The sequence below is a fragment of the Diplotaxodon limnothrissa genome, linkage group LG23, assembly GCF_057381915.1.
Source record: "Diplotaxodon limnothrissa isolate DT_005_m linkage group LG23, D_limnothrissa_male_GT1.1, whole genome shotgun sequence".
NCBI lineage: Eukaryota > Metazoa > Chordata > Actinopteri > Cichliformes > Cichlidae > Diplotaxodon > Diplotaxodon limnothrissa.
Genome location: NC_140617.1, coordinates 6,381,697 through 6,408,603, shown reverse-complemented (window position 1 = coordinate 6,408,603; position 26,907 = coordinate 6,381,697). Strand labels below are relative to the sequence as shown.

At 38.7% G+C, this 26,907-nt stretch overlaps 3 protein-coding genes across 5 annotated transcripts; all 3 read left to right on the top strand.

Moving 5' to 3' along the window:
• The first annotated feature begins 269 nt into the window (after positions 1–269).
• Positions 270–7,380, top strand: LOC146607397 (cytochrome P450 2J4-like). Of its 2 annotated transcripts, none has more exons than XM_085347163.1 (9): positions 270–558; positions 1,617–1,753; positions 1,902–2,032; positions 2,225–2,385; positions 2,961–3,137; positions 3,240–3,378; positions 5,267–5,454; positions 5,922–6,063; positions 6,210–7,380. In XM_085347163.1, the coding sequence occupies exons 1-9, from the start codon at positions 358–360 to the stop codon at positions 6,383–6,385; spliced, it is 1,452 nt and encodes a 483-aa protein (XP_085203289.1). In that variant the 5' UTR covers positions 270–357; the 3' UTR covers positions 6,386–7,380. The 2 variants fall into 2 exon arrangements, with proteins under 2 accessions (XP_085203289.1, XP_085203288.1); XM_085347162.1 differs by having other exon boundaries at positions 1,617–1,779; positions 1,902–2,051.
• Positions 7,381–8,619: 1,239 nt separating this feature from the next.
• LOC146607396 (cytochrome P450 2J2-like) lies at positions 8,620–14,092 on the top strand. Of its 2 annotated transcripts, none has more exons than XM_085347171.1 (9): positions 8,620–9,262; positions 10,780–10,942; positions 11,140–11,289; positions 11,683–11,843; positions 12,205–12,381; positions 12,459–12,594; positions 13,034–13,221; positions 13,304–13,445; positions 13,695–14,092. In XM_085347171.1, exons 1-9 carry the CDS (start codon positions 9,062–9,064, stop codon positions 13,868–13,870), a joined length of 1,494 nt encoding a protein of 497 aa, XP_085203297.1. In that variant the 5' UTR covers positions 8,620–9,061; the 3' UTR covers positions 13,871–14,092. The 2 variants fall into 2 exon arrangements, with proteins under 2 accessions (XP_085203297.1, XP_085203298.1); XM_085347172.1 differs by having other exon boundaries at positions 10,780–10,945; positions 11,166–11,270.
• A 6,125-nt stretch (positions 14,093–20,217) lies between these two features.
• Positions 20,218–26,046, top strand: LOC146607395 (cytochrome P450 2J4-like). The gene is made up of 6 exons (XM_085347177.1): positions 20,218–20,368; positions 20,774–20,950; positions 21,049–21,187; positions 21,710–21,897; positions 25,610–25,751; positions 25,858–26,046. The coding sequence occupies exons 2-6, from the start codon at positions 20,774–20,776 to the stop codon at positions 26,031–26,033; spliced, it is 822 nt and encodes a 273-aa protein (XP_085203303.1). The 5' UTR covers positions 20,218–20,368; the 3' UTR covers positions 26,034–26,046.
• The last annotated feature ends 861 nt before the right edge of the window (positions 26,047–26,907 follow it).

The window sequence follows — 26,907 nt, the reverse complement described above, 5'->3', positions numbered from 1 at the left end:
TGAAATGGTATGAAGTAATTGGACGTTGTTTACATACTGTATTTTTTCTTTAAAAAGTGGGTAGGCTGTGCTAGTGGCTTATATTTCTTTGTTTCACGCAGGAAATAAACACTTTTCGCTCAAACACTGATATTGACACTGGTGAAGTAATCTGTATTTAATTCGTGTAATAATGTTGCACATGCGAAAATACAACCCCTCCATTATCAGCTTTTATTTTGAAGTCCAGATGCGGGAACACGAGTCTTTCCTTCACCTTTGTGTTTAAGGACCCATTTGTCTGATCGCACTTTGTTTCGTGGTAGCAGCACAGTTAAAACACTACAGTAATCCAGCATTCAACATTAAGAACTTTAAATGGAGACATTATACAGTGTTCTTGGCTTTGAGTGGATAGATGGAAGGAGCATTTTAATATTTCTCTGTGTTTTCCTGCTGTTGAATAATATTTGGCAGAACAGAGTGCCGAAGAACTTCCCACCTGGACCGTGGGCTCTCCCGCTTCTCGGTGACATTCATCGCATCAGACCTGACAGAATACACCTGCAGTTCAGAGAGGTACGAGCCCTGGGCTTCATTCTTATCTTTGTATAATCAAACAAGACACACTCAGAGAATGCAAACCTCCACCCGGCAGTTCATTCTCTGGGTAGTATTTACTTTGAAGTGAATATTATTTTATTTTTACCATATTGATTTTTTTTGTTGTGGTCTTTTTAAAAGTACAGTAACGTTCACATGTGCTCTCAAGCACCAGACGTTTTGATCTCACCACGGTTGTATATAGGTACAGGAACACGGGCGTTCACCCCATGGAGGGTCACCGCTCCTCTCCAGCTCCGAAAAACAACAACCAGAAACCCCTCCCACACACTCATTGGCTTTTCCTGCAGCACAACCAAACATCTCTCTTAAAGAAACAAAAGTGAATAGAGATAGTCAATAAGGTTGTCCGTTACAGTACTTACTGTAAGATGCAAGTGCAGATGGTAGTGCAGTAAAAATCAGATGAAGGTAGCATGGCAGAGACTTACTTTAATTACACAAACATTATGTAGGAGTAGGTAATGGAAAATAGGTATTGATTTTTGAAGAACTGCATATAATAATAAGCTTATTATGCAATATAAAACAACATTATGTTTCTAACTAACCATTCTCTTTGTCTTGATAAAACTTTTGTTAAAGATATAACACATTTTAGGGTCAAACTGAAAGGAAGACAGATGTAAAATCTAAAAGTGAGATCAGAGGTCAAATATGACAAGATATTTAGATTCAGATGTTAAAAATACATTTTATAATTGCGCTATCATGTTCACAAGCAGTGTATAATTGGATGTAATAGTTACTAAAATGACCTTTTACCTTTTTGAAGTAAAGCACAACAAGTTCGGGCAAGCCCTTATTTAAAACTCTTGCAATCATTGACTCAGTGAACTTTATCTAAAGTTGCCTTTATTCACACAAGAGAGAAGCTTGGGTTCTACGAGATATAATATTAGTGAGGCAGCATTGCTCAATATTCTATTATCTGCAGTCACTACGGATGTAGAAGCAGTATTTATTCTCTGAGTACTGTTGAACCACAACATCTACCTGCTGTCTTTGTTCAGTTTGTAGAGAAATATGGAAACATTTTCACCATCAGAATCTTTGGTGGAAGAACCGTGGTCATTAATAGCTACAAGTTTGTGAAAGAAGCCCTGGTCCAACAAGGAGACGACTTAATAGATCGTCCCACCGTACCACTGTTTGAAGAATTATTTGGGAATGAAGGTTCTCTTTTTCTCTTTTTCATTAAAAATATATATATAGTTAGTGTTTAATACAGCCAAATCAGGGCTGTAAGCGAATGCTTGTTACAGTCAGTGTAATTCGGTGTATTTGTGTGTTCAAAGGTCTTGTGATATCAAATGGTTACCCATGGAAGCAGCAGAGGAGATTTGCTCTTCATACACTCAGAAACTTTGGTCTGGGCAAGAAGACCCTGGAGTTATACATCCAGCAGGAGTGCCAGTATCTCTCAGAGGCTTTCACAGAACACCAAGGCATAAAAAACATCTGTGCTATTTTACTATGAAAGAAATTGCATTTAAAGATCACCACCTTTCTCTGTGATAGAGCCTAAGTTATGAGGCTGATTGGTACAATTCAATAGAGTTTGCTTGCTTTGTTATGACACGGGGTCCTTCTACCCCGCATTTTCTGTCTTCTTTTGCAGGAAAGCCCTTTAATGTCCAGCTACTGATAAATAATGCTGTGTCGAATATCATCTGCTGTTTGGTGTTTGGGAATCGATTTGAGTACACTGATCAGCAGTACCAGTCCATTCTTCATAACTTCAATGAAGTTATGCGCTTACAGGGAAGCATGTCGACACAGGTGAACCTCTTCCTACCGTGCTACATCATGCACAAATCATATTACATCACGATTTACAGAAAATACACAAGTTGCATTTTAGCGTCTTAAATAAATGTACTTTAATAATCTACTGTAACATCACAACTTTCTTAAGTCAATTTCAGTTTTAGTGGAGTGTGCATCCCAGAGTTATGTTTTTGGGAGAACAGTCTCCTGTCAAAATTTCTAATTCCAAATCAGTTGTGAGGAGCCAAAACAAAGACTGACTTAAAACACACTAAAGGGCAGAGATGAGGTAACTAAGGCCTGGGAAATATAAAGCCCCCAGAGATAAACAAAATCTCAGAGAATCAGCCTTCCTGACCTCAACCTATCTCATCAAAACAAAAAACAAACAAATGTTTGCTGAATTTGCCCTCAAATATTTTCCCTCTGGTTTATATTTCTACCATCAGCTTTGCTGCTGTGGAAATCTCTGTTAGATTTTAATCCAGAATTCTTTGAATGCACAGCCTCATATGTAGCGCACACAGACATATGAATGTTTATTCAGTCATTAAAATATGGTTTAATCTAATCTTCCTATTGTGTAGATGTACAACATAATTCCCTGGCTGATGAAGTGGCTACCTGGACCTCATAAGACAATGTTCACTCTGACACAAGTGATAAAGGACTTCATAGATATCAGGATCAAAGACCACAAAGAAACCCTTAACCCAGCGTCACCGAGAGACTATATTGATGCTTTTCTTATAGAAATGGCAAAGGTGAGTGTTGTGCTCGATCTCCATCATGTTTGTTCATTTTGGTCTTGTAATGCAAACTGAAATATAAGATATTTTAATTTCTGCTGCTTGGACCGTTGATAGAACGAGGAGAACGATTCAAGTTTTTCTCTCAGTACCTTACACGCTTGCACCATGGACCTGTTTTTTGCTGGAACTGAAACTACTACCACTACTTTACGTTGGGGGTTGCTTTACATGATCTACTACCCTGATATACAAGGTATGTATGCAGTGTTGGGGAGTAACAGAATACATGTACCGCCGTTACGTAATTAAAATACAAAATATGAGTAACTGTATTCTGTTACAGTCACCTTTTAAAAAGGTGGTATTCAGAATACAGTTACTTTGTTGAAATAAAGGGATTACACGGTGGTCTTTTCCTGTTTCATATTTTAGGCTATGCTCTCTCTATTTTTGGTAATTCCACGCTGGTGGAAACCCAAACAAGACATGCATTAAGAGGCTCAAATGCCTGTGTCTCAATTTCGTGTCTCATAATGACGTGAAGAAATATTTTTTAAAATTAAATGAAGGCAACAGGCAAAGCGTTACAGGCATTGCCCTAAAGAATGAAGCCTAATGGGCACTGTAGTCCGTGCTGCTGCAGGGAGAACGGACGGCCATACCCGTTATCGTCTGTGAGCACGAGGGAGGCACAAAAAGGAAAGTCGAAAAGTGCGAGTTGTCACCGACCAGAAACGGGAGATGGAATCATGTAAATATAATAATACCCACTGCAGCCAAAAAGAGTGCTTGACGAGCCCAGTTGTAAGTAACCTATTAAGACTTCACTGTACACTGTGTTTGTGTTTTCCTCTGAAACAATAAGTTCAGTTGGAGCAGCCTTTCAACGCCTCTCTCTGTCTCTCGCTAGCAAAGTTGACCCAGACAACAGAGTAAAGCTAGTTTTCAGCTACGAGCCCGACACGGAACCCGACTTATTAGCCAGAAGTTCTTTTACTCGCAACTTCTATCATGATAAATGACCGATGTTAAGATACCAACGTTATCTTAACAGCCGCAAACCTGTTTTATATACATGCAAAATAGTTTTCTATACGAGATCGCTGCAAAAAGCGCAGCCTTACCTAATGTCCACCTACTGTTACTCATTTATATTAAGATTTAAAAATCTAGTTGGTATTGGTATGGCGAGTAACCTTCAGTAATAGTAGTAATAAATCACACAGCAATAGGACATTCATGTAGTTGTAAAAAAGCATGGTAATATATTAAGCAATCCAAAGTATTCAGAATACGTTACTCTCATTGAGTAACGTAATTGAATACGTAATAAAATACATTTTGGGGCATGTATTCTGTAATCTGTAGTGGAATACATTTTAAAAGTAACCTTCCCAACACTGTATGTATGTAATACTCAACCGTATTGTGTATTTTGTCACGTCAGTCTTGTAGTGGTAAATGAACTGATTCACCCATTCACACAAACACTTTTTTTTCTATGCTTATTGGTGCTTTCTAACTAAAATTCATACACAGTCATTGGAGAGCAACTTGGGGTTAGTATCTTGCCCAAGGATACTTAGCGTGCAGACTCGGGCAGCCAGAAATCGAACCACCAACCTTCCAATTACCAGATGACAATCTTGTAATTTTGGGGGCATTTTTAGCATGCTTCAAATTTTTGTTTTGAGTTTGGATTCCATTAATTTCCAGAGTAGATCTAATTCTTTAACTTAGTTATTGTTTCCCAAAATGTGCAATTTCGTTCTTTTTTAATTTTTTTTAATAAAAGGGAAGTAGTTATCAGAAAACAAAAAGTCCAGCATATGTATTAAATATACAATATAAAAACAGCATTTTGTAAAGATTGACATTTATTTTGACTTTCCACCTTTTAATAGATATATGTTCGAATGTCTCGTTGCTTGTTGTGTTGACAAAAGTTAACAAATTCATTCAATGTCTTGTTCATGTTTCTATTTATATTTAGTAGTTTAATAAGTAGTCTAATAATCCAATATTGGTATTAATGACTTGGAATGTCTTTTTTTACACTCACTTTTAGCTTCTCATTTAGTGTTAGGTAACTGTAATAACCTTGATACACACTCTGATTGTGTCCTGTTTTCACTGTGCAGAGAGAGTTCAAGCTGAGATCGATGCTGTGGTCGGTTCGTCCAGACAGCCCTCTGTGAGTGACCGAGAAAACATGCCCTATACTGATGCTGTCATTCATGAGATTCAGAGAATGGCCAACATCATTCCTCTCAATGTGCTTCGTATGACAAACAAGGAAACTACAGTGGATAAATACACAATCCCAAAGGTACAGTTTAGCTTCAAAGGTCTTCAAAAGCAGTTTAGCCTATGACTGAGGGCAAAATTCCCCTTTAATAAAATGGAATTTCAATTACTTTTACTTGAAATTGAACTGCAATTACATTTACCGACAAATACTTAAAGGTATATACACTAGAATAAGGTGGTAACTAAAAAAGGAAATAATTAAAAAAAAAAATACTGTAAGTATATTTCAGTACACAGTGATATTTTGGTAAAATTTATCCTTTTCATAATAACACTCATCTCCCCAAAAATAAAATGCATTTATGATGTAAGATGGGGAAATATTGTTTGGTTTTCCTCAAAATTGTTAAGAAATTTTGTAGTCCTAAAAATTACTTATGTAATACTTTACTTTCTTTTAACCTTTATGAGTACCAATTTAGATGTTTTGTTTGTTAGTTTGTCTTTCAATTTTAGTATCTCGGTTCGTATGATTATTTTGTGCAGGGTACCATGATCGTGGCTACTCTGGACTCAGTCTTACATGATGAGTCAGTGTGGGAAACTCCGCACTCTTTCAACCCTCAACACTTTCTGGACAAGGATGGTAAATTTCGCAAGAGAGATGCTTTCCTTCCATTTTCTGCAGGTTTGTTGTACATTAAAGCCTCTTGTACTGATTTAGCCAAATGGCATGCATCCTTAGTTTGTTGCAGAAGTGTAGTAAACTCTGCAATATAGTGAATGTCTTGTAAATTGTTTGAATAAAACCCATTTCCTATTGTTTATTCTCAGGTAAGCGTGTGTGTCTTGGAGAACAGCTGGCCAGGATGGAGTTGTTTTTGTTTTTCACCTCCCTCCTTCAAAGGTTTTCTCTTTCGCCACCTGCTGGAGAGCAGCCCAGTCTGGAGTTCCAGTTGGGGGGCACGCGCTGCCCTAAACCTCACCGCCTCTGTGCTGTACCGCGTTAAGCCATCAGCTATGACAAACTGAAAACATCTGTTTTCCATCGCATTACCTGCTAAATAATTTCAACTTACAGCATGAGTATCTTATAATTTGTATTTTTTCTTCTTCTCACCATGGAGACCATTCCCCTGAACCATTCAGTCTACTGTATTCAACAAGTAAAAGTGTAAAGGTTTACAATATTAAACTACAACTTTTTAAGAGATCTCATTTGACTGCCTATGCATAGAGTAGAGTTCTCTTTTTTCACCTACGTACCCTACTGCGTAGTACCTTCACTGTTTTTCTTTACGGTACCTGTTCTGACCTGGGCTTCATCATCAAGCAAAAGTTAACAATGACTTTGTCTTTTTTTCTGTTTGCTTTGATGGTGACAAATTTTTTAAGGTGTTCTGCTAAAAGTGTTAACCCATCTCTTAGATTTCCCAATTTCTTTAAGAACATAACAAATCACTTTTTATTCTACAGTAGACTCTATATGATGTAACCTAATGAGCAGGTTGCTTGAATTTGTAAAATTTGTAAAAAGCAGGTTGCTTTTTCAAGCAACTTAAAGAAGTCCAGACGCTTTTCTTTGCAAGCTCCTTTGACTAATGAGCAGGTTGATTACCAACGATCTCTTGTCACTCTTAAAAAAAAGGGCCTTTAAAATTCCCAAACTGTTTTGAGAAGTATATAAGTTTATGTTTATTTGGATATCAAAGGGATGCAGACAAGCCATGCAAAGTAGGTGGTGACGCCACTCATACTTTTCAATTAGTATGAGTGTTTTTATTTTTCATGCCACTGCTTGTTATAAAATGCACAATGTCATAAATAAATGGACTTTCTACATATGCTTGCCTTTTTCATTATGAACTTGTATGAGCGGTGTCACTTTTAGTGTTTGCCTTGGCAGAGGGAAGTAATGGACTGACAGCTATCACTGACAGATTGTAATCACCCTACCTACAGATTGTAATCACCCTACCTCAATTGTTAAATAAAGTTATGTGGAAACATCTGGACTGATGCATTTATGTTTAAAGAAAATATTTTAACCATAATTTTCAAGCCTGTAGGTTAGAGTCATTGTCTTAACACTGTGTAGAAATATAACGGTGCTTGGTGCTGTTTGTGGTTCAGTGCTAGCTGCTTTAAACTTTTTTATGCATTTGTTTGGCAAGTGAAAGGTTGTTGGTTCAGTTTGAGCAAGAGACAGAAAGCCCCTTTAGGGATGCTTCAGAAAGAATATCTGATGTTAAACGCCCTCAAACATGGAGCTTCTACTGTGGTGAGCCTTTGTGACAAGAGAGTAGATAAAAAGTTTAAATTTTAAAAAAATATTCCACTCAACAGATTTCTAGGAAAACAGTCTGCTTCCATGACCAACTGCCTTAAGTTTGTCTGTCGCAATCTGCACATGGAGAGCGGTGAGGACCCAAATGCAGACAATTGGAAGGCGAAAGTAAGCGTTAACAATCAGCAAGCCATTTATTTTAGGCAGTACGAGACTGAAAACAAAAGCCAAAAGGAAACTACAACTAAACACTAAATCCTAGGAACAGATTCTTGTTCAATATCACTCACGCACTGTGGCTGCATTTGGATCCTCCTCCTCTTTCCACTGCCATTGCAGATCGTGACACTTTAACTTTGTATGCAAAGCAAATTTTGAAAAATTTATAGTCTTACACTTGAGGTGTTCTTTATCTTTACCTTCAATGTCTCTGTCCAGAAAAAATCAGTTTCTAGGAACATCTACTGAAGCTGAACACATCTGGTTAAACCATCTTTCAGCAAGTGAAGATTTCACTACGCTAATATCAGCTTTCAAAGAGCAATCTGTGTTACTGTATGTTCCTGTGTTCTACTTCCACTCATCTATGATGTGATGGATTTTGATGAGAATCTAAAAATTCCACCAACTGCTGTAACTGCAACATATTCTGTTTGCTAAACACATTTTTACAAAGAAACTAAGTGCATGAAATAAAGTGATTTACATATGCAGATTCTGCAGCATTTAAATAGGGGATATTTTATTTTACACCCTCTTAAGAAAAGTCATAAATATTATAAAGTCATAAATATTCTTTGGAAGGAACCCCTTCCAGCATCCAGCTGCAATGCCCATCATTTGATACTGCATTGCTTTTTGCCCACTGCCCCCCCCCCGCACCTGATGCAGGTGGCTACAGCAAGAGAGAAGGGTGGTGCAGCAAGAGGGCAAAAGTACACTGCGGACATTTGCTGCATGCATTTGGGACAAGGCAGTATTGAACGTAAATGAGATATTCCCCGTTGTAGTGGCGCAGTTAAGGCAGCTCTCACACATGCAGTATTTACTTGCTTGTGCTTCTCGCTTCTTGTACTGGTGTGAACACCTTAATCGCGGTTCGGACCTGCGGACCAAAACCACCACACCGAGACTATTTGGAGGTTCTAAACAGACGTGATCCGAGCCAACTACCTGGTGTACGCTGCAATTTGGAGCTAAACGTTTTCCAGAAGCCGTAAAGGCTTTACATTCCGGGGTGCGGTAAGATACGGTATACGCACAGAGTTCAAACTGTCACTTGAGACTACCGACTAACCATAAAGTTTATGTAACCCATTTCTGACTCATCTGACCAGCTGACTAAACATTCTCACGTGGTTTGTAATGACTTGTTCAACAGTCACAAAAAAGTGAAGACATGGAGACAGTATACAGTGTCCTCGGGTTGGAGTGGATAGACTTCAGCAGCATTTTGATATTCCTGTGTGTTTTTTTGCTCCTGGCTGATTTTTTGAAGAACAGAGTGCCGAGAAATTTTCCTCCTGGACCCTGGGCTCTTCCTTTCATCGGCGATCTTCATCGCATCAAACCTGACAGATTTCACCTGCAATTCGCAGAGGTATGACCTATTTTCACAATTTATTTTCAAACGCTTAGAATTTCACATTAGTTTTACATGGCGAAATGGACCTCCGTCTCTCTAGCTCAGAGACAAAAGGCTTCAAAACCCAGACCGCAGCCATGTGAGCCCTCGGTGTGGAGTTAAAGTCAGCTGCACTGCCAGCTTCCCCTACAATGTTGTTGCGCTTTTCTTACTTATATTATGGTACGGGTGCCGACTGTTTCACTATTTAACTGCTCAATCCACTTAGAGTTTTGAAATATTAGAAATTCATGTGTGTGTATGTATATATATATATCCCCTTATCCCCAACTAAATAAAATTGCAGTACTACAGTACTTAATGTTTAAAAGTCTATTTTTTCATGTTAACTGTTAGGTGATGCAAATATTTCATTGGATTCTTACTTTGTGGGCCACCCCCACTTTTCCTCTTCTGGCTCACAGCTCAGTGAGCTGTAGTGTTTCACTGAAAATTATAGATGGAGAGATAGATCAATACTGCATTGTTGTGTTACAGCAGCATGATGAAGAGTGAAAATAGTACAGTCTACAAAAAATGTCAAACAAAAATTCCCACCTACCCTCGATACACCAAGTGTAGTGTGATAGGAATTATCTACCTGTTGCAGCATGCTCCACTCCTACAAGGCTGGTAAGCAAACTGAAGAGGGCCGACAGCATGTTTTTTCAGTGCCTTTAATACCTTCCAAACAGTTCTGCGGAGAGGCAAGCTGTTCAGTATGGGTGTCTCCACTTCTACTGTCTTCTGGATTGCAGTGGGTCTATGCCCATCAACATCATGGTTGTGGAGGCTGAAACGGACAGATATGGGTACTTTCACCTGAATGATAGATTGGACTGGAGGACCAGCAGTGATGCTGTGTACAAGTAGGGACAGCATCAGTGCCAGAGATGCCAAAATGATGAACAAATTAATCTGCAAAGCTGGAAGCAGCACCGCTCAGCATTTGGAGGCATTTCAGTCAGCGAGGGTTAGAGGTCACTCAACAAATTGTTCTCCATGACGGACAGCTCATCACACCTGCTCCATTCCACACTTGGCCCTCGAGGACTGGAACTTGATAAAAACTTTCCCAAAAACCAAGATTTATAGCATTGCTTTCTGATTAGTGGAGTGAGCCTTAAGTTTCTGTACCTTATTGTACCATCTCTAGTGCAATACCCCCATGTTAACAATATCTGCCTCCTTTTTTTTCTTTTGCTGGGGCAAGGTCTCTGCAATAATACAACCACAACAACGCCTCTATGAGTAAGCTCTTGGCAATGAGAAAGAAAAATTCCATTTTAACAGGAAGAAATCTCCTGAGGAACCAGGCTTGAGGAGGGGCAACCATGTGCCTCGAACAGCTGGGGGTGAGGGGGGGAGACAGGACAAAAACACAGTGTGCAAGAGATTCAGATTTAATTGATCACTAATTATTAAATGCAAAATGATGTATAAATACACAGTTTTCATACGCACAACATTACCTGTCCACTCTCTGTGTTCAGTTTGCAGAGAAATATGGAAAGATTTTCAGCCTTCGACTCTTTGGCGGAAGACTTGTGGTGCTTAATGGCTACAAGCTTTTGAGAGATGTGCTGGTCCAACAAGGAGATGACTTCATAGATCGTCCCACATTACCCTCATTTGAAAACTTACTTGGAAATAATGGTGGTTTTTTTTGTTTGTTTGTTTTTTGTTCAAAAGAATCTCCTTATAATTAATGCCCGAACAGCATCAGAATTGCCAAAATAGGGATATTAAGATGTTCTAATTAGTTTCTATTACCTGTGTGTGTGTGTGTGTGTGTGTGTGTGTGTGTGTGTGTGTGTGTGTGTGTGTGTGTGTGTGTGTGTGTGTGTTCAAAGGTCTTCTGATGTCAAATGGGTATCAGTGGAAGCAGCAGAGGAGATTTACTCTTCATACACTCAAAAACTTTGGTCTGGGCAAGAAGACCCTGGAGTTATCCATCCAGCAGGAGTGCCAGTATCTCACAGAAGCTTTTGCAGATCACCAAGGCATAAAAATATCACACTGTTTTTCACATATTTTTCTGTTTGATACATATGCATCATTTTGTGTTTCTTCCAACTTTCCAACAGACAAGCATGCATTAAGAGGGGCTGATGGCGCGATATGGCAGCCTGGCTTCTGTCAGTCTGCCCCAGGGCAGCTGTGGCTACAACTGTAGCTTGCCTCCACCAGTGTATGAATGTGAGAGTGAATGAATAGTGGCATTGTAAAGTGCTTTGGGTGCCTAGAAAAGCGCTATATAAATCCAATCCATTATTATTATTATTATTATTATTATTATTATTAAAGCATTAGTGTAATCATCAGACATTGCGAAACATCATTACTCTTGCAGAGCTGAAACAAGCCTTATTCACATTGTACTCTTTATTTTACAGGAAAGCCTTTTAATGCCCAGCCACTGTTAAACAACGCTGTGTCAAACATCATCTGCTGTTTGGTATTTGGGGATCGATTTGAGTACACTGATGAGCAGTATCAGTCTATTCTTAGTGACTTCATTGAGATGGAACGCCTACAGGGAACCATAGGGACACAGGTAAACCCCCTTTTAGACACGTGTCAAGAATACATAAAAATTACAAACATCTCCTTATTGAATCAAATGTATTGATCAGCGCCTCTAGAAATAATTTTGCTACTCAGGAGCCATATTTGGAAATTGTATTAATCATTATCTAGATTAGAAAAGGTTTGTTGGCTTTGCTCCAAAATAAGGTTTGGAAAGATTTTATTTTTCCCTGGACATTAGATTTCTATAACCATCTTAGGAGCTGTGGGATTCCCCAACACATGTTAATTCAGGGTCCTTTGAGTACCATAGAGAAATACACAGGTAGAAATGCCACAGTTGTTACCAGGCCATCATATAATTTGGTAACTGTCTTTCTGTTCTGTAGATGTACAACACAATGCCCTGGCTGGTGAAGTGGCTGCCCGGACCTCATCAGAAGATATTAACTTTGACGAAACACGTAACTGATTTCATAAAAACAAAAATCAGAGAACACATAGAAAACTTTAACCCAGCATCACCGAGAGATTACATCGATGCTTTTCTCACAGAAATGGGAGAGGTGAGTGGTGTGCTGTGTTTTCCTTTTTGCATTTCAAATGAAATATGTCAACAGTTATTTATTCCTGTCTCTGGTAGGAGGGCAGTGATTCAGTTTTTGATCACAGCAGTTTAAGTGCATGCACTATGGACCTGTTTATTGCTGGAAGCGAAACTACAACCACTACTTTACACTGGGGACTACTTTACATGATCTTCTACCCTGACATACAAGGTGTGCATAATATCCACCATGCCTGCATTTGCTGTAATTATCTTGCTATCACATATTTATTGTTAGTGGTATTAGGATTTTTTTTCCAGCCATCTTTGCAGCATAGTTTTGAATTTTCTAAGTTTTAAAAATTTATTTTAAATTTATCAGTTTCAGTTATCACTTTTTTGTTTTCACATTTTCTGTTAATTTAAAATGAGTAGAACTTGTAAGGGAACAGGAAGACCAGAATCAGGATGACAATGTCAAAACCATGTGTGAAGGTATTTGAGTGATTGTCCTGTAGACTCCTCATACTTGCTGTGTTAACAAAGAGCAACTTAACAAAGACAATTTTTTACTTTTCTGAGTTTATTCTTGATAGCTTTAAAAGCACACAGTCGTTTCAGTTAGTTTACTTTGTTTATTTTTAAACTTGTTTCCTGTTTTCACTCCGCAGAGAGAGTCCAGGCTGAGATTGATGCTGTGATCGGTTCATCCAGACAGCCGTCTATGGCTGACAGAGAAAACATGCCATATACTGATGCGGTCATTCATGAGATCCAGAGAGTGGGCAACATTATCCCCTTGAATCTGGCTCACAGTGCAATCAAGGACACAACAATTGATAAGTACACAATCCCAAAGGTACACAATCTGCAACAAGTGTTTGTTTGTTTGATTATCACGTCCTTTCTAAGTGATCAGTTTTTGTGTCATACTTCTTCAGGGAACTATAATCCTGGCTTCACTTGACTCGGTCCTACATGATGAGTCAATGTGGGAAACTCCACACTCTTTCAACCCCGAACACTTTCTGGACCAGGATGGTAAATTTCGCAAGAGAGAGGCCTTCCTTCCATTTTCTGCAGGTTGGTTGGAAGTTAAAACCTCTTGTTCTACTCTAAAAAGAGCAAAATGAAACCCAATACTGTATTTCCTTGTAATCGTCTTGCCACCACAATGTCTTTATTTGCCTAAGCAATTTTTTACGTATCGTTGGTTGGTAGGCCATAGGTGTTCACTGTAACCTTAGTTTGTTCCAGAGGTGCACTAATAATATGTGGTACGATTTAATATTTTGTAAATTATCTGAATAACGCTGTCTTATGCATTCTCAGGTAAGCGTGTGTGTATTGGGGAACAGCTGGCCAGGATGGAGTTATTCCTGTTCTTTGCCTCCCTCCTTCAGAGGTTTTCATTCTCTGCACCTGCTGGAGAGCAGCCCAGTCTGGAGTTCCAGCTGGGAGCCATTCGCTGTCCCAAACCTTACCGCCTCTGTGCTGTACCACGTTAAACCATGAATTATCACAAACTAAAAATGTCTGATTCTCAGCTTGATACATCACTCCTTTATTACATGTTTCATCTAATGCAGTTTAGTTTTTGTTCTTGTAGTCCAGTAGACCTTTTTGACAAACCTTTACAATGTAAATCTATTCTACTCTAACAGAAATTTCTAAAAATGTTAAACCACTGAAAAACTGAGATTAGTTCATCCTTTTTACTCTGACATTAAGGCAAGTGAAATAATGGAGTTGGTCTCTGTTCTGTTTAAGGATTTCAGAGTATATGATACCTGCCTGGTTCATTGCTTTTACAAGTAAAGTGGATTCTGTCCCTTTTAAGGACAATCAAAGTAATCTGTTAGAAAACTTTCCACTGTATTTGAAGGCTTACAGAATCATTTCTTCTAAATTGTTACTTTAGCTGAAATTAATGTTAATTCTGAACAATTACCATTAAAAAAAATCTCAAGCATAACTTTTCATTTCTCTTTACACCATTAATACACAGTCAAAGTCGTTTGCTTTACCTGAAGTGTGTTTGACGTTAGAGACGGAAAATGACAAGTAAGAGAAAATGAAAAAAATCTAGGGTGGCAAGAGTAGAGAGAGCATTGAGATCCTTTTAGAAATGCTTCTAAAACTAATCATTTGAAATGTAAAAATATATGAGCAACAGGTGTGCCATGATGGTTGCAATACCAAAAAAGTATAGAATACATGGTATGAAGGACTTTATTTGGATCATGACTTCCTTGTCATTGTGAGAGTGTTTGGGCTGCAACGTCTTTGTTAAGATCCTCTTGCAAAAGCTGTCCAGAAGGGAGCTTGGACTGGAGGATCCTGCACTACTGTCAGCTTTGCAGGAAATGGATGAACTGGTCACAGGAGCTGGAGCACTCCACTGCCAGATGCTTAAATCCTTCTGACATTGGTGACATCACAGGAGCACAATTACTTAATTTATAGATGTAAATGAAGTAGACTATGGCTCGATGACCTCACATTCTGGGCTCCTTGCTTATAAATGTGGGCTAATGTTGTAAAAACCTCAGCATAAATAAGCATCACTGTCAATTTAGTCCAAACTTGCTCTATCTGGCTTAGGCGACTTATTAGGTTCAGCTCAATTTGATCCAAAGGAATCTAGCTATGTGCCATGCCATGCTTATAATTCCTCTTTGTTAGATCAATGCAATTTGTTATACATTTGCTTGAACCAAACACAAACTACAGCTGTTCCAAAATGCGGCACCACACTCATATTTAAGCTTCTCTTCACTGGCTTTACCTAGTGATTATAGAACTAGTTTTAAGAGTTTTTTGTTGACCTTTAAAGCTCTCTATGAGCTTCAGCCAAAGTATATTTATCACATCTCCTGTCATCGTACACCACTGGTCATAAACTAAGGCCATGAGCCAAGGCTCTGCTGGTTGTCCCACAGTTCAGGTGAGAATCAAGACTAACCGAACCTTTTCCATCAGGGCAACCATTCCTGTGAAAAACCTCCCTGAGAAGTTTAGATATGTTTTCTTTCCTTTCATCACCTTCTCCAGTGATCAATTTTAATTTGATCATTCTTACTGTATTTGAATAACTTTATACTTGCTTTTAATTTAAAATTTTTGAATCTTCTTTATTCCTCACTCATCATCTCCTTGTGCTGCCAGCATTTATATCACTAAATAAATTAAAAAAATTTAAAAAAAAATCCTTTCCATTGGTTGGAGAGCAGCTAAAAAATAGAATGATAGCCAAGGAGTACAAAACCCGCAGTGTGGTGATCAAGAACATTTCATTTATTTACAATAAAAACAAGCCTGGGCCTTAAAAAACAACAACCAGGGCTAAAAATCACCAAGCTGCCATTTAAACATTACATGGGTGCAACAGTCTTAACATAAATATTGTAGGAACATCCCAGCATTCACCGGTTGTGTCTCACTGGGAAAGGTCTTTTACTGGGTCCACATCCAACACTAGTTCAAACAATTCCATGGCCAATCCAAGGTCTCTTAAAGGAATTTAAAAAGGAAACTCATTCATAATCTTCGTGTAGCCTTTTTGCAAGCAATAACGTCCCACATGTGAAAACACTAAAAATAAACCCACCATTACCAGCTTTTATTTTGAAGTCCAGATGCGCAAACACGAGTCTTTCCTTCACCTTTGTGTTTAAGGAAGTCCACCCATTTATCTGATCGCACTTTGTTTCTTGGTAGCATCACAGTTAAAACACTGCAGTAATCCAGCATTCCACATTAAGAACTTTAAATGGAGACATTATACAGTGTTCTTGGCTTGGAGTGGATAGATGGGAGGAGCATTTTAATATTTCTCTGTGTTTTCCTGCTGTTGTCTGATATTTGGAAGAATAAGGGTAGCTTTAATTACAAAAATGTTATATTTATGGTTATATTAATGGATAATAGGTATTGATTTGTAAAATCAATTCAATTTTATTTATATAGCGCCAAATCACAACAACAGTCGCCTTAAGGTGCTTTATATTGTACAGTAGATCATAGAATAATAGATACAGAGAAAAAACCAACAATCATATGACCCCCTATGAGCAGCACTTTGGCGACAGAGGGAAGGAAAAACTCCTATTTAACAGGAAGAAACCTCCGGCAGAACCAGGCTCAGGGAGGGGCGGCCATCTGCTGCGACTGGTTGGGGTGAGAGAAGGAAAACAGGATAAAGACATGCTGTGGAAGAGAGACAGAGGTTAATAACAGATATGATTCGATGCAGAGAGGTCTATTCACACACAGTGAGTGAGAAAGGTGACTGGAAAGGAAAAACTCAATGCATCATGGGAATCCCTGGCAGCCTACGTCTATTGCAGCATAACTAAGGGAGGATTCAGGGTCACCTGGTCCAGCCCTAACTATATGCTTTAGCAAAAAGGAAAGTTTTAAGCCTAATCTTAAAAGTAGAGATAGTGTCTGTCTCCCGAATCCAGACTGGAAGCTGGTTCCACAGAAGAGGGGCCTGAAAACTGAAGGCTCTCCCTCCCATTCTACTTTTAAATACTCTAGGAACAACAAGTAGGCCTGCAGTGTGAGAGCGAAGTGCTCTAATAGGGTGATATGGTACTACAAGGTCATTAAGATAAGATGGGGCCTGATTATTTAAGACCTTGTATGTGAGGAGCAGGATTTTGAATTCTGGATTTAACAGGAAGCCAATGAAGGGAAGAACAGGATAAATATGCTCTCTCTTTCTAGTCCCTGTCAGGACTCTTGCTGCAGCATTTTGGATTAACTGAAGGCTTTTCAGGGAGTTTTTAGGACATCCTGATAATAATGAATTACAGTAGTCCAGCCTGGAAGAAATAAATGCATGAACTAGTTTTTCAGCGTCACTCTGAGACAGGATATTTCTAATTTTAGAGATGTTGCGCAAATGGAAGAAAGCAGTCTTACATATTTGTTTAATATGTGCATTGAAGGCATGTCCTGGTCAAAAATGACTCCAAGGTTCCTCACAGCATTACTGGTGGCCAAGGTAATGCCATCCAGAGTAAGAATCTGGTTAAATACCATATTTCTAAGATTTTCAGGGCCGAGTAAAATAACCTCAGTTTTATCTGAATTAAGAAGCAAAGGGTTAGCGGCCATCCAGCTCTTTATGTCTTTAAGACATTCCTGCAGTTTAACTAATTGGTGTGTGTTATCTGGCTTCATGGACAGATAGAGCTGGGTGTCATCTGCATAGCAGTGAAAATGTATGCTATGTCTTCAAATGATACTGCCTAAGGGAAGCATGTATAATGTAAACAGAATTGGTCCTAGCACTGAACCCTGTGAAACACCATAATTGACCTTAGTGTGTGAAGAGGACTCTCCATTTACATGCACTAATTGGAGTCTATTAGATAGATATGATACAAACCACTGCAGCGCAGTACCTGTAATACCTACAGCATGTTCTAATCGCTCTAATAGGATATTATGGTCAACAGTATCGAATGCTGCACTGAGGTCTAGCTGTTGGATGAGAGCTGCTCCATCCAAATTGGGATGGATGCCGTCTCTCCTAACAAGAACTGAAAGAACTGAATATAAATAACTTGAGCTTATTATACAATATGATACTACAGTATATTTCTAGCTAATTTTCTCTTTCTCTCAATAAAACTTTCTTTAAAGATATGATGCATCTTGGGGTCACCCTGAAAGAAAGGCAGATATGAAATGTATAAATTACATTCGAGGTCAAAATATGACAAGATATTTGGCTGCAAATGCATTTGCATAACAACAAAAACAATAAATAACAACAAATTTTACTATTGAGCTTTCAGGTTTACAAACAAAATGCTGGCATGCATGGATATAAATGCTACCAAAAACATAACCTCCTCCGAAGAGTTAATAATAAAGTATCCAAGAATTAAAGGAGCATCTTTTTTCAATACCCATTACTTTTCCACAGTGGAAGAATATTTGTAATATGGATAGTAAAAGGACCTTCACCTTTTAAAGTACTAAGGACAAGTTCAGGGAAGTCCCCATTTAAAACTCTGGCAATCATTAACTCAGTGAACTTTATCTACAGTTGCCTTTATTCACACAAGAGAGAAGGTTTGTTGCTTGAGTTTGGTTTTTGAAGACCACCTCAAGAGGGTTCAGTCAGAGCTGCATTTTCAGTTATATTCTCTTTTTAAATATTTTCTCATGTGTTTGCAGTTTGGGTTCTTGTTAAGAGATATAATATTAATGAGGCAACATTGCTGCAATCTTATAGTATCTGTAGTAAGGATGTAGAAGCAGTATTAATTCTCTGAGTACTGTTGAACCACAACATCTGCCTGCTGTCTTTGTTCAGTTTGCAAAGAAATATGGAAACATTTTCACCATCAGAATCTTTGGTGGAAGAACCGTGGTCATTAATAGCTACAAGTTTGTGAAAGAAGCCCTGGTCCAGCAAGGAGACGACTTCATAGATCGACCCACCGTACCACTGTTTGAAGATTTATTTGGGAATGAAGGTTCTGTTTTTCTCTTTTTTCACTGAAAAAAAAAGATATTTAGTTAGTGTTGAATACAGTGAACAGCATAATTGAGACACCAAATCAGAGCTGTAAGCATGTAGCTAGTGTTTGTTACATTCAGTCTAATATTGTGTATTGGTGTGTTCAAAGGTCTTGCGATAGCAAATGGTTATCCATGGAGGCAGCAGAGGAGATTTGCTCTTCATACCCTAAGAAACTTTGGTCTTGGCAAGAAGACCCTGGAGTTATACATCCAGCAGGAGTGCCAGTATCTCTCAGAGGCTTTCACAGAACACCAAGGCATGAAAAAAACATCTATGCTTTTTTCCAAAGAGTCCAAAGATCACCACCTTTCTCTGCGATAGAAAGGCTTATTGCCACCATTCAGTAGTTTACCTACTGTTATGACATGGGTATTTGTCCCCCATGTGTCAGGGGGCTTTGTCTGTGACCCAGCATTTTGAGGTCTTAGTTCTTTTGTGAATTCAATGTGTTTTGGAAAGTTTTAGTTTTCTTTTTTTTTTTTTTTTTTTTTTTAATTAAGATGTCACTTAATTAAAGGAAAGTTTTAGTTTTCTCTTATTTAGTAGTTCTATGCTTTGGCTGTATGTTTTGTCATATTTATTCCCATGTTGTCTGGGCAAGGTGTCTCATCTCCCCTTCCTGTTTACATGCCTCCTCATGTTCTGTTCCATGTCTCCCCTCTCTGTTATGTTTGTCCATGTATGTTTCTTCAGCCCAACATGTCTCGTTCCCTTTTGCTGTATCCCCAGTGTTCAAATCCCCCTCTCTCTCATCTTTCCTCCCTCGCTCTCTCTCTGTCACTCATCTCAAGCTTGTGTGTCCCAGGTTATGTTTTCCCATGTTTCCTGTTTTTTGGTTTTTTTTGAAAGTCTTGTGTTTCCATATTCAGTGTGTTTAGTTTTGCTTCCCCTGTGCCGTCATGTTAATTTGTGACAGCTGTGTTCCCCATGTGTTTCCACTTTCCTCATTACCCTTCTGTGTATTTAAGTCTTCTGTCTCCCTTTGTTTAGTTTCAGGTTGCCTGTTATTCTCACCTCATGGTCCATGGATGTCATGTTTCTCTAGTCTTGGGTTTCTCATGTTCATTTGTAGGTTTATAGTTAGAGCTTTTCCTTGTCCTATGCTAGTTTTTTCCCCAGTTTAAGTTATTGTGTAGTTTTTCACCTTTGTTTGCTTGTGCTTTTGTTTTTGTTGTAGTTATCAGCCAAACTAAATGGCTCGCTTTTTGTTAAATTTTAGTCCTGTCCCTTGTGTATCTGCTTTTGGGTCCGCTCCTCAGACACATTAACCATGACACTATATTTTCTGTCTTCATTTACAGGAAAGCCATTTAATGTCCAGCTACTGATAAATAATGCTGTGTCAAATATCATCTGCTGTTTGGTGTTTGGGAATCGATTTGAGTACACTGATCAGCAGTACCAGTCCATTCTTCATAACTTCAAAGAAGTTGTGCGCTTACAGGGAAGCATTTCAATACAGGTGAACCTCTTCCTACCGTGCTACATCATGCAATGATCACATTACATCACGATTTATCGAAAATGCACAAGCCAAATTTAAGCGTCTTAAATAACTAAAATGTGCAAATTAAATAACTGTAATTAAATATTGTGACTATAAAATGACATCTTTGTCATCGTTGTCAGCTTTGGTGGAGTGTGCATCCTGTCTCATTAAAACAAAAACAAACAAAAAAAAGTTTGCTGAATTTGCCCTCTAATATATTGCAATTATATTTCTACCACCACTTCTGCTGCTGTGGAATCCTTCGCTAGATTTTTATTCATAATTTTCCGAATGCACAGCTTCATATGTGGAGCACACAGCCACATGAATATTTATCCAGTCATTAAATATGGATTAATCTATCTTCCTATGGTGTAGATGTACAACATAATTCCCTGGCTGATGAAGTGGCTACCTGGACCTCATAAGACAATTTTCACTCTGACACAAGAGATAAAGGACTTCGTAGATATCAGGATCAGAGAACACAGAGAAATCCTTGACCCAGCGTCACCGAGAGACTATATTGATGCCTTTCTTATAGAAATGGCAAAGGTGAGTGTTGTGCTCGATCTCTATTATGTTTGTTCGTTTTGGTCTCGTAATGAAGTTTGATAACAGATTTTAATTTCTGTTGTTTGGACCGTTGATAGAACGAGGAGAAAGATTCAAGTTTTTCTCTCAGTAACTTACACGCTTGCACCATGGACCTGTTTTTTGCTGGAACTGAAACTACTGCCACTACTTTACGTTGGGGGTTGCTTTACATGATCTACTACCCTGATATACAAGGTATGTATGTAATACTCAACGGCACCTTGTATTTTGTCATGTCAAATTTTTGTTTAGAAATAATAAAAATTCTGTTAGTTTCCAGAGAAGATCTAATTCTTTAACTTTAGTTTCTGTTACTCTAAAATGTGCAATTGTATTCTTTCTTTTAATATAAAACAGCAGTATATATCAGGAAACAAGAAGTCCAGCATATGTGTGACAATATAAAATCTGCATTTTGTAAAGATGGCAGATTAACATTTATATTTTCACTTTTTAATAGATATATGCTCGATTGTCTCCTCTTGCTTGTTGTGTTGACAAAGGTTAACTAATTCACAAATGCTAAAACTAAAAATATATTTCCTGTTCATGTTTCTGTTTATATTTCATAGTTTATTAAGTAGTCCAGTAATCCAGTATTGGTATTAATGACTTGGAATGTCTTTTTTTACACTCACTTTTAGTTTCTCACTTAGTGTTAGGTTACTGTAATAACCTTGATACACACTCTGATTGTATCCTGTTTTCACTGTGCAGAGAGAGTTCAAGCTGAGATCGATGCTGTGGTTGGTTCGTCCAGACAGCCCTCTGTGAGTGACCGAGAAAACATGCCCTATACTGATGCTGTCATTCATGAGATTCAGAGAATGGCCAACATCATTCCTCTCAATGTGCTTCGTATGACAAGCAATGAAACTACAGTGGATAAATACACAATCCCAAAGGTACACAATCCATAATACTTTCTGGCAGCTAGCTGTAGACTAAAGTATTCCTTTTCTACCAATTCAACCACTTGAGGCTGACTTCAAAGGTCTTCAAAAGCAATATAGCCTATGACTGAGGGCATAATTCCTCTTTAATAAAATTGAATTTTAATTACTTTTACTTGAAATTAAAATGTAATTGTATTTACTGACAAATACTTAAAAATAGCCACACTAGAACAAAGAGGTAGCAAGTCAGATTTTTACAGGAAACACTGAAAAAATGTCAAAAGAAATTTAAATGTAGCTTGTCTAATATGAAGAGGAAGATTGTTCCAAAGCAACGGGGCCACAATAGAGAACGCCCGGTCTCCTCTGAGTTTCAGCCGTGACTTAGGGACTGAAGGGAATGAGTGGGAACATAAGGCTTCAACAAATCGGACAAATAGATGGTTGCCAAACCATTGAAAGATTCAAAAACAATTTTCATAATTTCCACTAGGGATCAATGAAGTATTCTGATTCTGATGATTCCGAAAAACCAATAAATGAACTTTAAACAGGATCCTAAATTCGATTGGAAGCCAATGTAGAGAGGCCAAAACCGGAGTGATGTGGTCGAATTTTCCTCTACCAGTTAAAAATCGAGCCGCAGCATTATGCACTAATTGTAAGTGTGACAAAGTGCCCAGCCCCTATTAAAATGGAATTACAGTAATCCAGGCGTGAAGTAATAAAAGCATGAATTACAATTTCTAAGTTACGTTTGGAGAGAAAAGGGCTTGACCTTCGATAGACGTCTGAGGTGGTAGAATGCTGATTTTATCACCCCATTCACGTGGTCATCAAAGGTAAGTGCAGAATCGATCTTTACTCCAAGATTTGTGATTGAACTCTTCAAATAAGAGGTCAAAACAGTGAAATTAACATCTGGAGGGTTGGAAAATCGATTTGGGCCAAATAAAATCGCTTCCGTTTTAAATAGCTCTTTTAGATCTTTTGACAATGTTACATGGCCTTTTTCCATCAGCTCACCTCACTAGCCTTTTAGCACCTAATAGTCCAGGCTCCATCCAACTCCTTTTAAACTGCCTTGAAGATTTCAAGGCTTGGATGGCTCTCAACCTTTTGAGCTTCAATGAAAGCAAAACAGAGGTAATTATATTCAGGCCTAATAATACCTCATGCACCCCACTTAATTATGGTTGGCTTGGGTCATACATCAAATAGAATGTCACAAATCTGGGAGTCATTATGGACTCTGATTTTAAATGTAATAAACAAATCAGCTCTGTCTTGAAAAAAGCTTTTTCCAGTTAAGGCAAATAGCAAAGCTTAAGTCAGTTTTGTCAAGGCGTGACTTAGAGAAAATAATGCATGCCTTTATCTAAACTCGGCTTGACTATTGCAATGCACTTTACGCTGGAGTCAGCCAATCATCCCTCTCACATCTTCAGCTTATTCAAAATGCTGCTGCCCGTCTCTTAACTGGTACACACAGGCACGAACATATCTTCCCTATCCTGTCCCCTCTTCTTTGGCTTCCTGTTTATCACAGAATGAATTTTAAAGTCCTAATCTTGACTTAGAAATGCCTAAACGGTCTTGCTCCTCCATACCTTTCTGATGTACTTCAACAACCAGATGATTTTGGTTGTCCCAAAAACTAGGCTGAAACTTAGAGGAGAACAAGCTTTTTCAATTGTGGCTCCCAAACTTTGGAATATGTTGCCTTTAAATGTTAGACAGGCATCTTCACTTCCTGTTTAAGTCTCTTTTCAAAACACATTTATTCAATAGCGTCTAGACTGGTGTGAGTTGATATGCTTTTTATGCTTTTATGTTTTATGTGTTTAAATGTGAATGTTTTTATCCTTCATTTTATCTATTGTTTTGTTCTTGTACAGCACTTTAGGCAAACTTTCTGATTTTTACCCCAAAACTTGATTCTGCTCATCTGGATGTAGCATTTTCAGTGGGAGAAACGTTTCGTCACTCATCCAAGTGAGTTATTCAGTCTCTGCTTACTGCAGGTTTCCCCAATCTTATAAACAGTACATTTACATTTGGATTTTGTTGAGAAGATGAGAGATGTCATTATGGAGGTGGATGAAACCATGGTCTCGTACGATGTTACATCTCTCTTCACTGTTACATCGTACGATGTTACATCGTGGCTCAAGAGTTGGGAGTTCGCCTTGTAATCGGAAGGTTGCCGGTTCGAGCCCCGGCTTGGACAGTCTCGGTCGTTGTGTCCTTGGGCAAGACACTTCACCCGTTGCCTACTGGTGGTGGTCAGAGGGCCCGGTGGCACCAGTGTCCAGCAGCCTCGCCTCTGTCAGTGCGCCCCAGGGTGGCTGTGGCTACAATGTAGCTTGCCATCACCAGTGTGTGAATGTGTGTGTGAATTAGTGGATGACTGGATATGTAAAACGCTTTGGGGTCCTTAGGGACTAGTAAAGCGCTATATAAATACAGGCCATTTACCATTCACTTGCATCCCAGTCACGGAAGCGTTGGAGGTAGTTTGTAAGAGATTACAGGATGACCCAAACCTCAGCAACAGAACCACTCTCAGCATTGACCAAGTGTGTTTGCTTTTGGAACTGTATCTTCATTCGGCCTACTTCACATACAAGGGTCAGTTCTACAGGCAGGAACATGGGTGTGCATGGGTTCCCCAGTTTCATCTATCGTGGCCAATTTATACATGGAAGAAGTGGAAAAGAGGGCTTTGCTATCCTACCCTGGAACACCACCAAGTCATTAGTTCAGATATGTGGATGACACCTGGGTGAAAATCAAATCTCAGGACGTACCACAATTCACGGATCACGTGGACCGACACATCAATTTCACCAGGGAGGATATGAAAAATGGCAGGTTAGCCTTCTAAGACTGTGAGATTTCCATCAGTAATGGGGGACATCTAAAAGCTGATTTGTACTGTAAACCTGCACATATGAATCGGTATTTAAGGTTTGATTCTCATCATCCACTGGAGCATAAACTGGGTGTCATCAGGACGCTACAACACAGAGACATAACACAATCCCCACAGACACAGCGACCAGGGAGGCAGAAGAACATCACATCAAGAAGTCCCTGAGTAAACGTAGTTATCCCAGCTGGACTTTTGTCAAAGATGGGAAGGCACCAAAAGAAAGCTCCAGCCGATCCAGGAGAGAAGGACAACTACTGCCTAAGTGAAAACGCTGGTTTGAACGCGGAGTCAAGGAGGCCATTTACGTGAAAAGGGAAAGACCACCTCTTAATCGAGGAGGGGGCCTAAGGGTACATCTTTCGCCATCGTACAATGCTGTGATTGCAGCCATTCCCTAACTGGCCTCCCAGCATATTGTTCCTTCAGTGGGCTGGTTTCAGTCATTATGTAAATGTACTGTTTATAAGACTGGGGAAACCTGCAGTCAGCTGAGACTGAAGAAGTCACTTGGATGAGTGATGAAATGTTTCTCCCACTGAAAATGCTACGTCCAGATGAAAAGAATCAAATTTTGGATATTTACTTACCTGGATGAGCATGCATCAAGATGTTTCTGTTTTTTTAAAATGCTATATAAATTGGATTTGGATTCTGTCATATGGCAAATTAAACCAATTTTCAGTAACAATTTAGATTTGTTTGTTTGTTTACTTGTTGGTTTTCCAATTTCAGTATCTCAGGTCTTAAGATTATTTTGTGGGGTTTTTGGGTTTTTTTTTTGTTCAGGGTACCATGATACTGGCTACCCTGGACTCAGTCCTACACGATGAGTCAATGTGGGAAACTCCACACTCTTTCAATCCTCAACACTTTCTGGACAAGGATGGTAAATTTCGTAAGAGAGATGCTTTCCTTCCATTTTCTGCAGGTTTGTTGTACTCTTTTAGCCAAATGGCATGCATCCTTGGTTTGTTGCAGAAGTGTAGTAAAAAAAATTGTTTGAATAAAACTCATGACTTACTGTTTATTCTCAGGCAAGCGTGTGTGTCTTGGAGAACAGCTGGCCAGGATGGAGTTATTCCTGTTGTTTACTTCCCTCCTCCAAAGGTTTTCTCTTTCGCCACCTGCTGGAGAGCAGCCCAGTCTGGATTTCCAGTTGGGAGGCATACGCCGTCCCAAACCTTACCGCCTCTGTGCTGTACCACGTTAAACCATCAACTATGGCAAACTGAAAATAAATCACTCCTTTATTACATTTATCATCTAATGCAGTTTAGTTTTTGTTCTTGTAGTCCAGTAGACCTTTTTCATTAACTTTTACAATATAAATCTATTGTACTCTAACAGAAATTACTAAAAATGTTAAACCACCAAAAAACTGAGATTAGTTTATCCTTTTTTTCTGACATTAAGGCAAGTGAAAGGATTGAGTCTCTGTTCTGGTTAACGATTTCAGAGATACCTGCCTGGTTCATTGCTTTTACAAGTAAAGTGGATTCTGTCCCTTTTAAGGACAATCAAAGTAATCTGTTAGAAAACTTTCCACTGTATTTGAAGGCTTACAGAATCATTTGTTCTAAATTGTTACTTTAGCTGAAATGAATGTTAATTCTGAACAATTACCATTAAAAAAATCTCAAGCTTGACTTTTCATTTCTCTTTACACCATTAACACACAGTCAAAGGTTTTTGTTTTACCTGAAGTGTGTTTGACGTTAGAGATAGAAAACGACAAGTAAGAGAAAATCTAGGGTGGCAAGAGTAGAGAGAGCATTGAAATCCTTTTAGAAATACTTCTAAAACTAATCATTTGAAATGTAAAAATATATGAGCAGCAGGTGTGCCATGATGGTTGCAATACCAAAAAAGTATAGAATACATGGTATGAAGTACTTGATTTGGATCATGACTTCCTTGTTGTGGGGAGAGTGTTTGGGCTGCAACTGGGCATCCAAACCTCTGTACCTCTGGGGTATTGTTTCTCTTTTAGTTCAATTTACAATACTTTAACTCTCCTTTAAGAATCTGGAGTTCTGTTGTCCTCTTTGTTAAGATCCTCTTGCAAAAGCTGTCCAGAAAGGAGC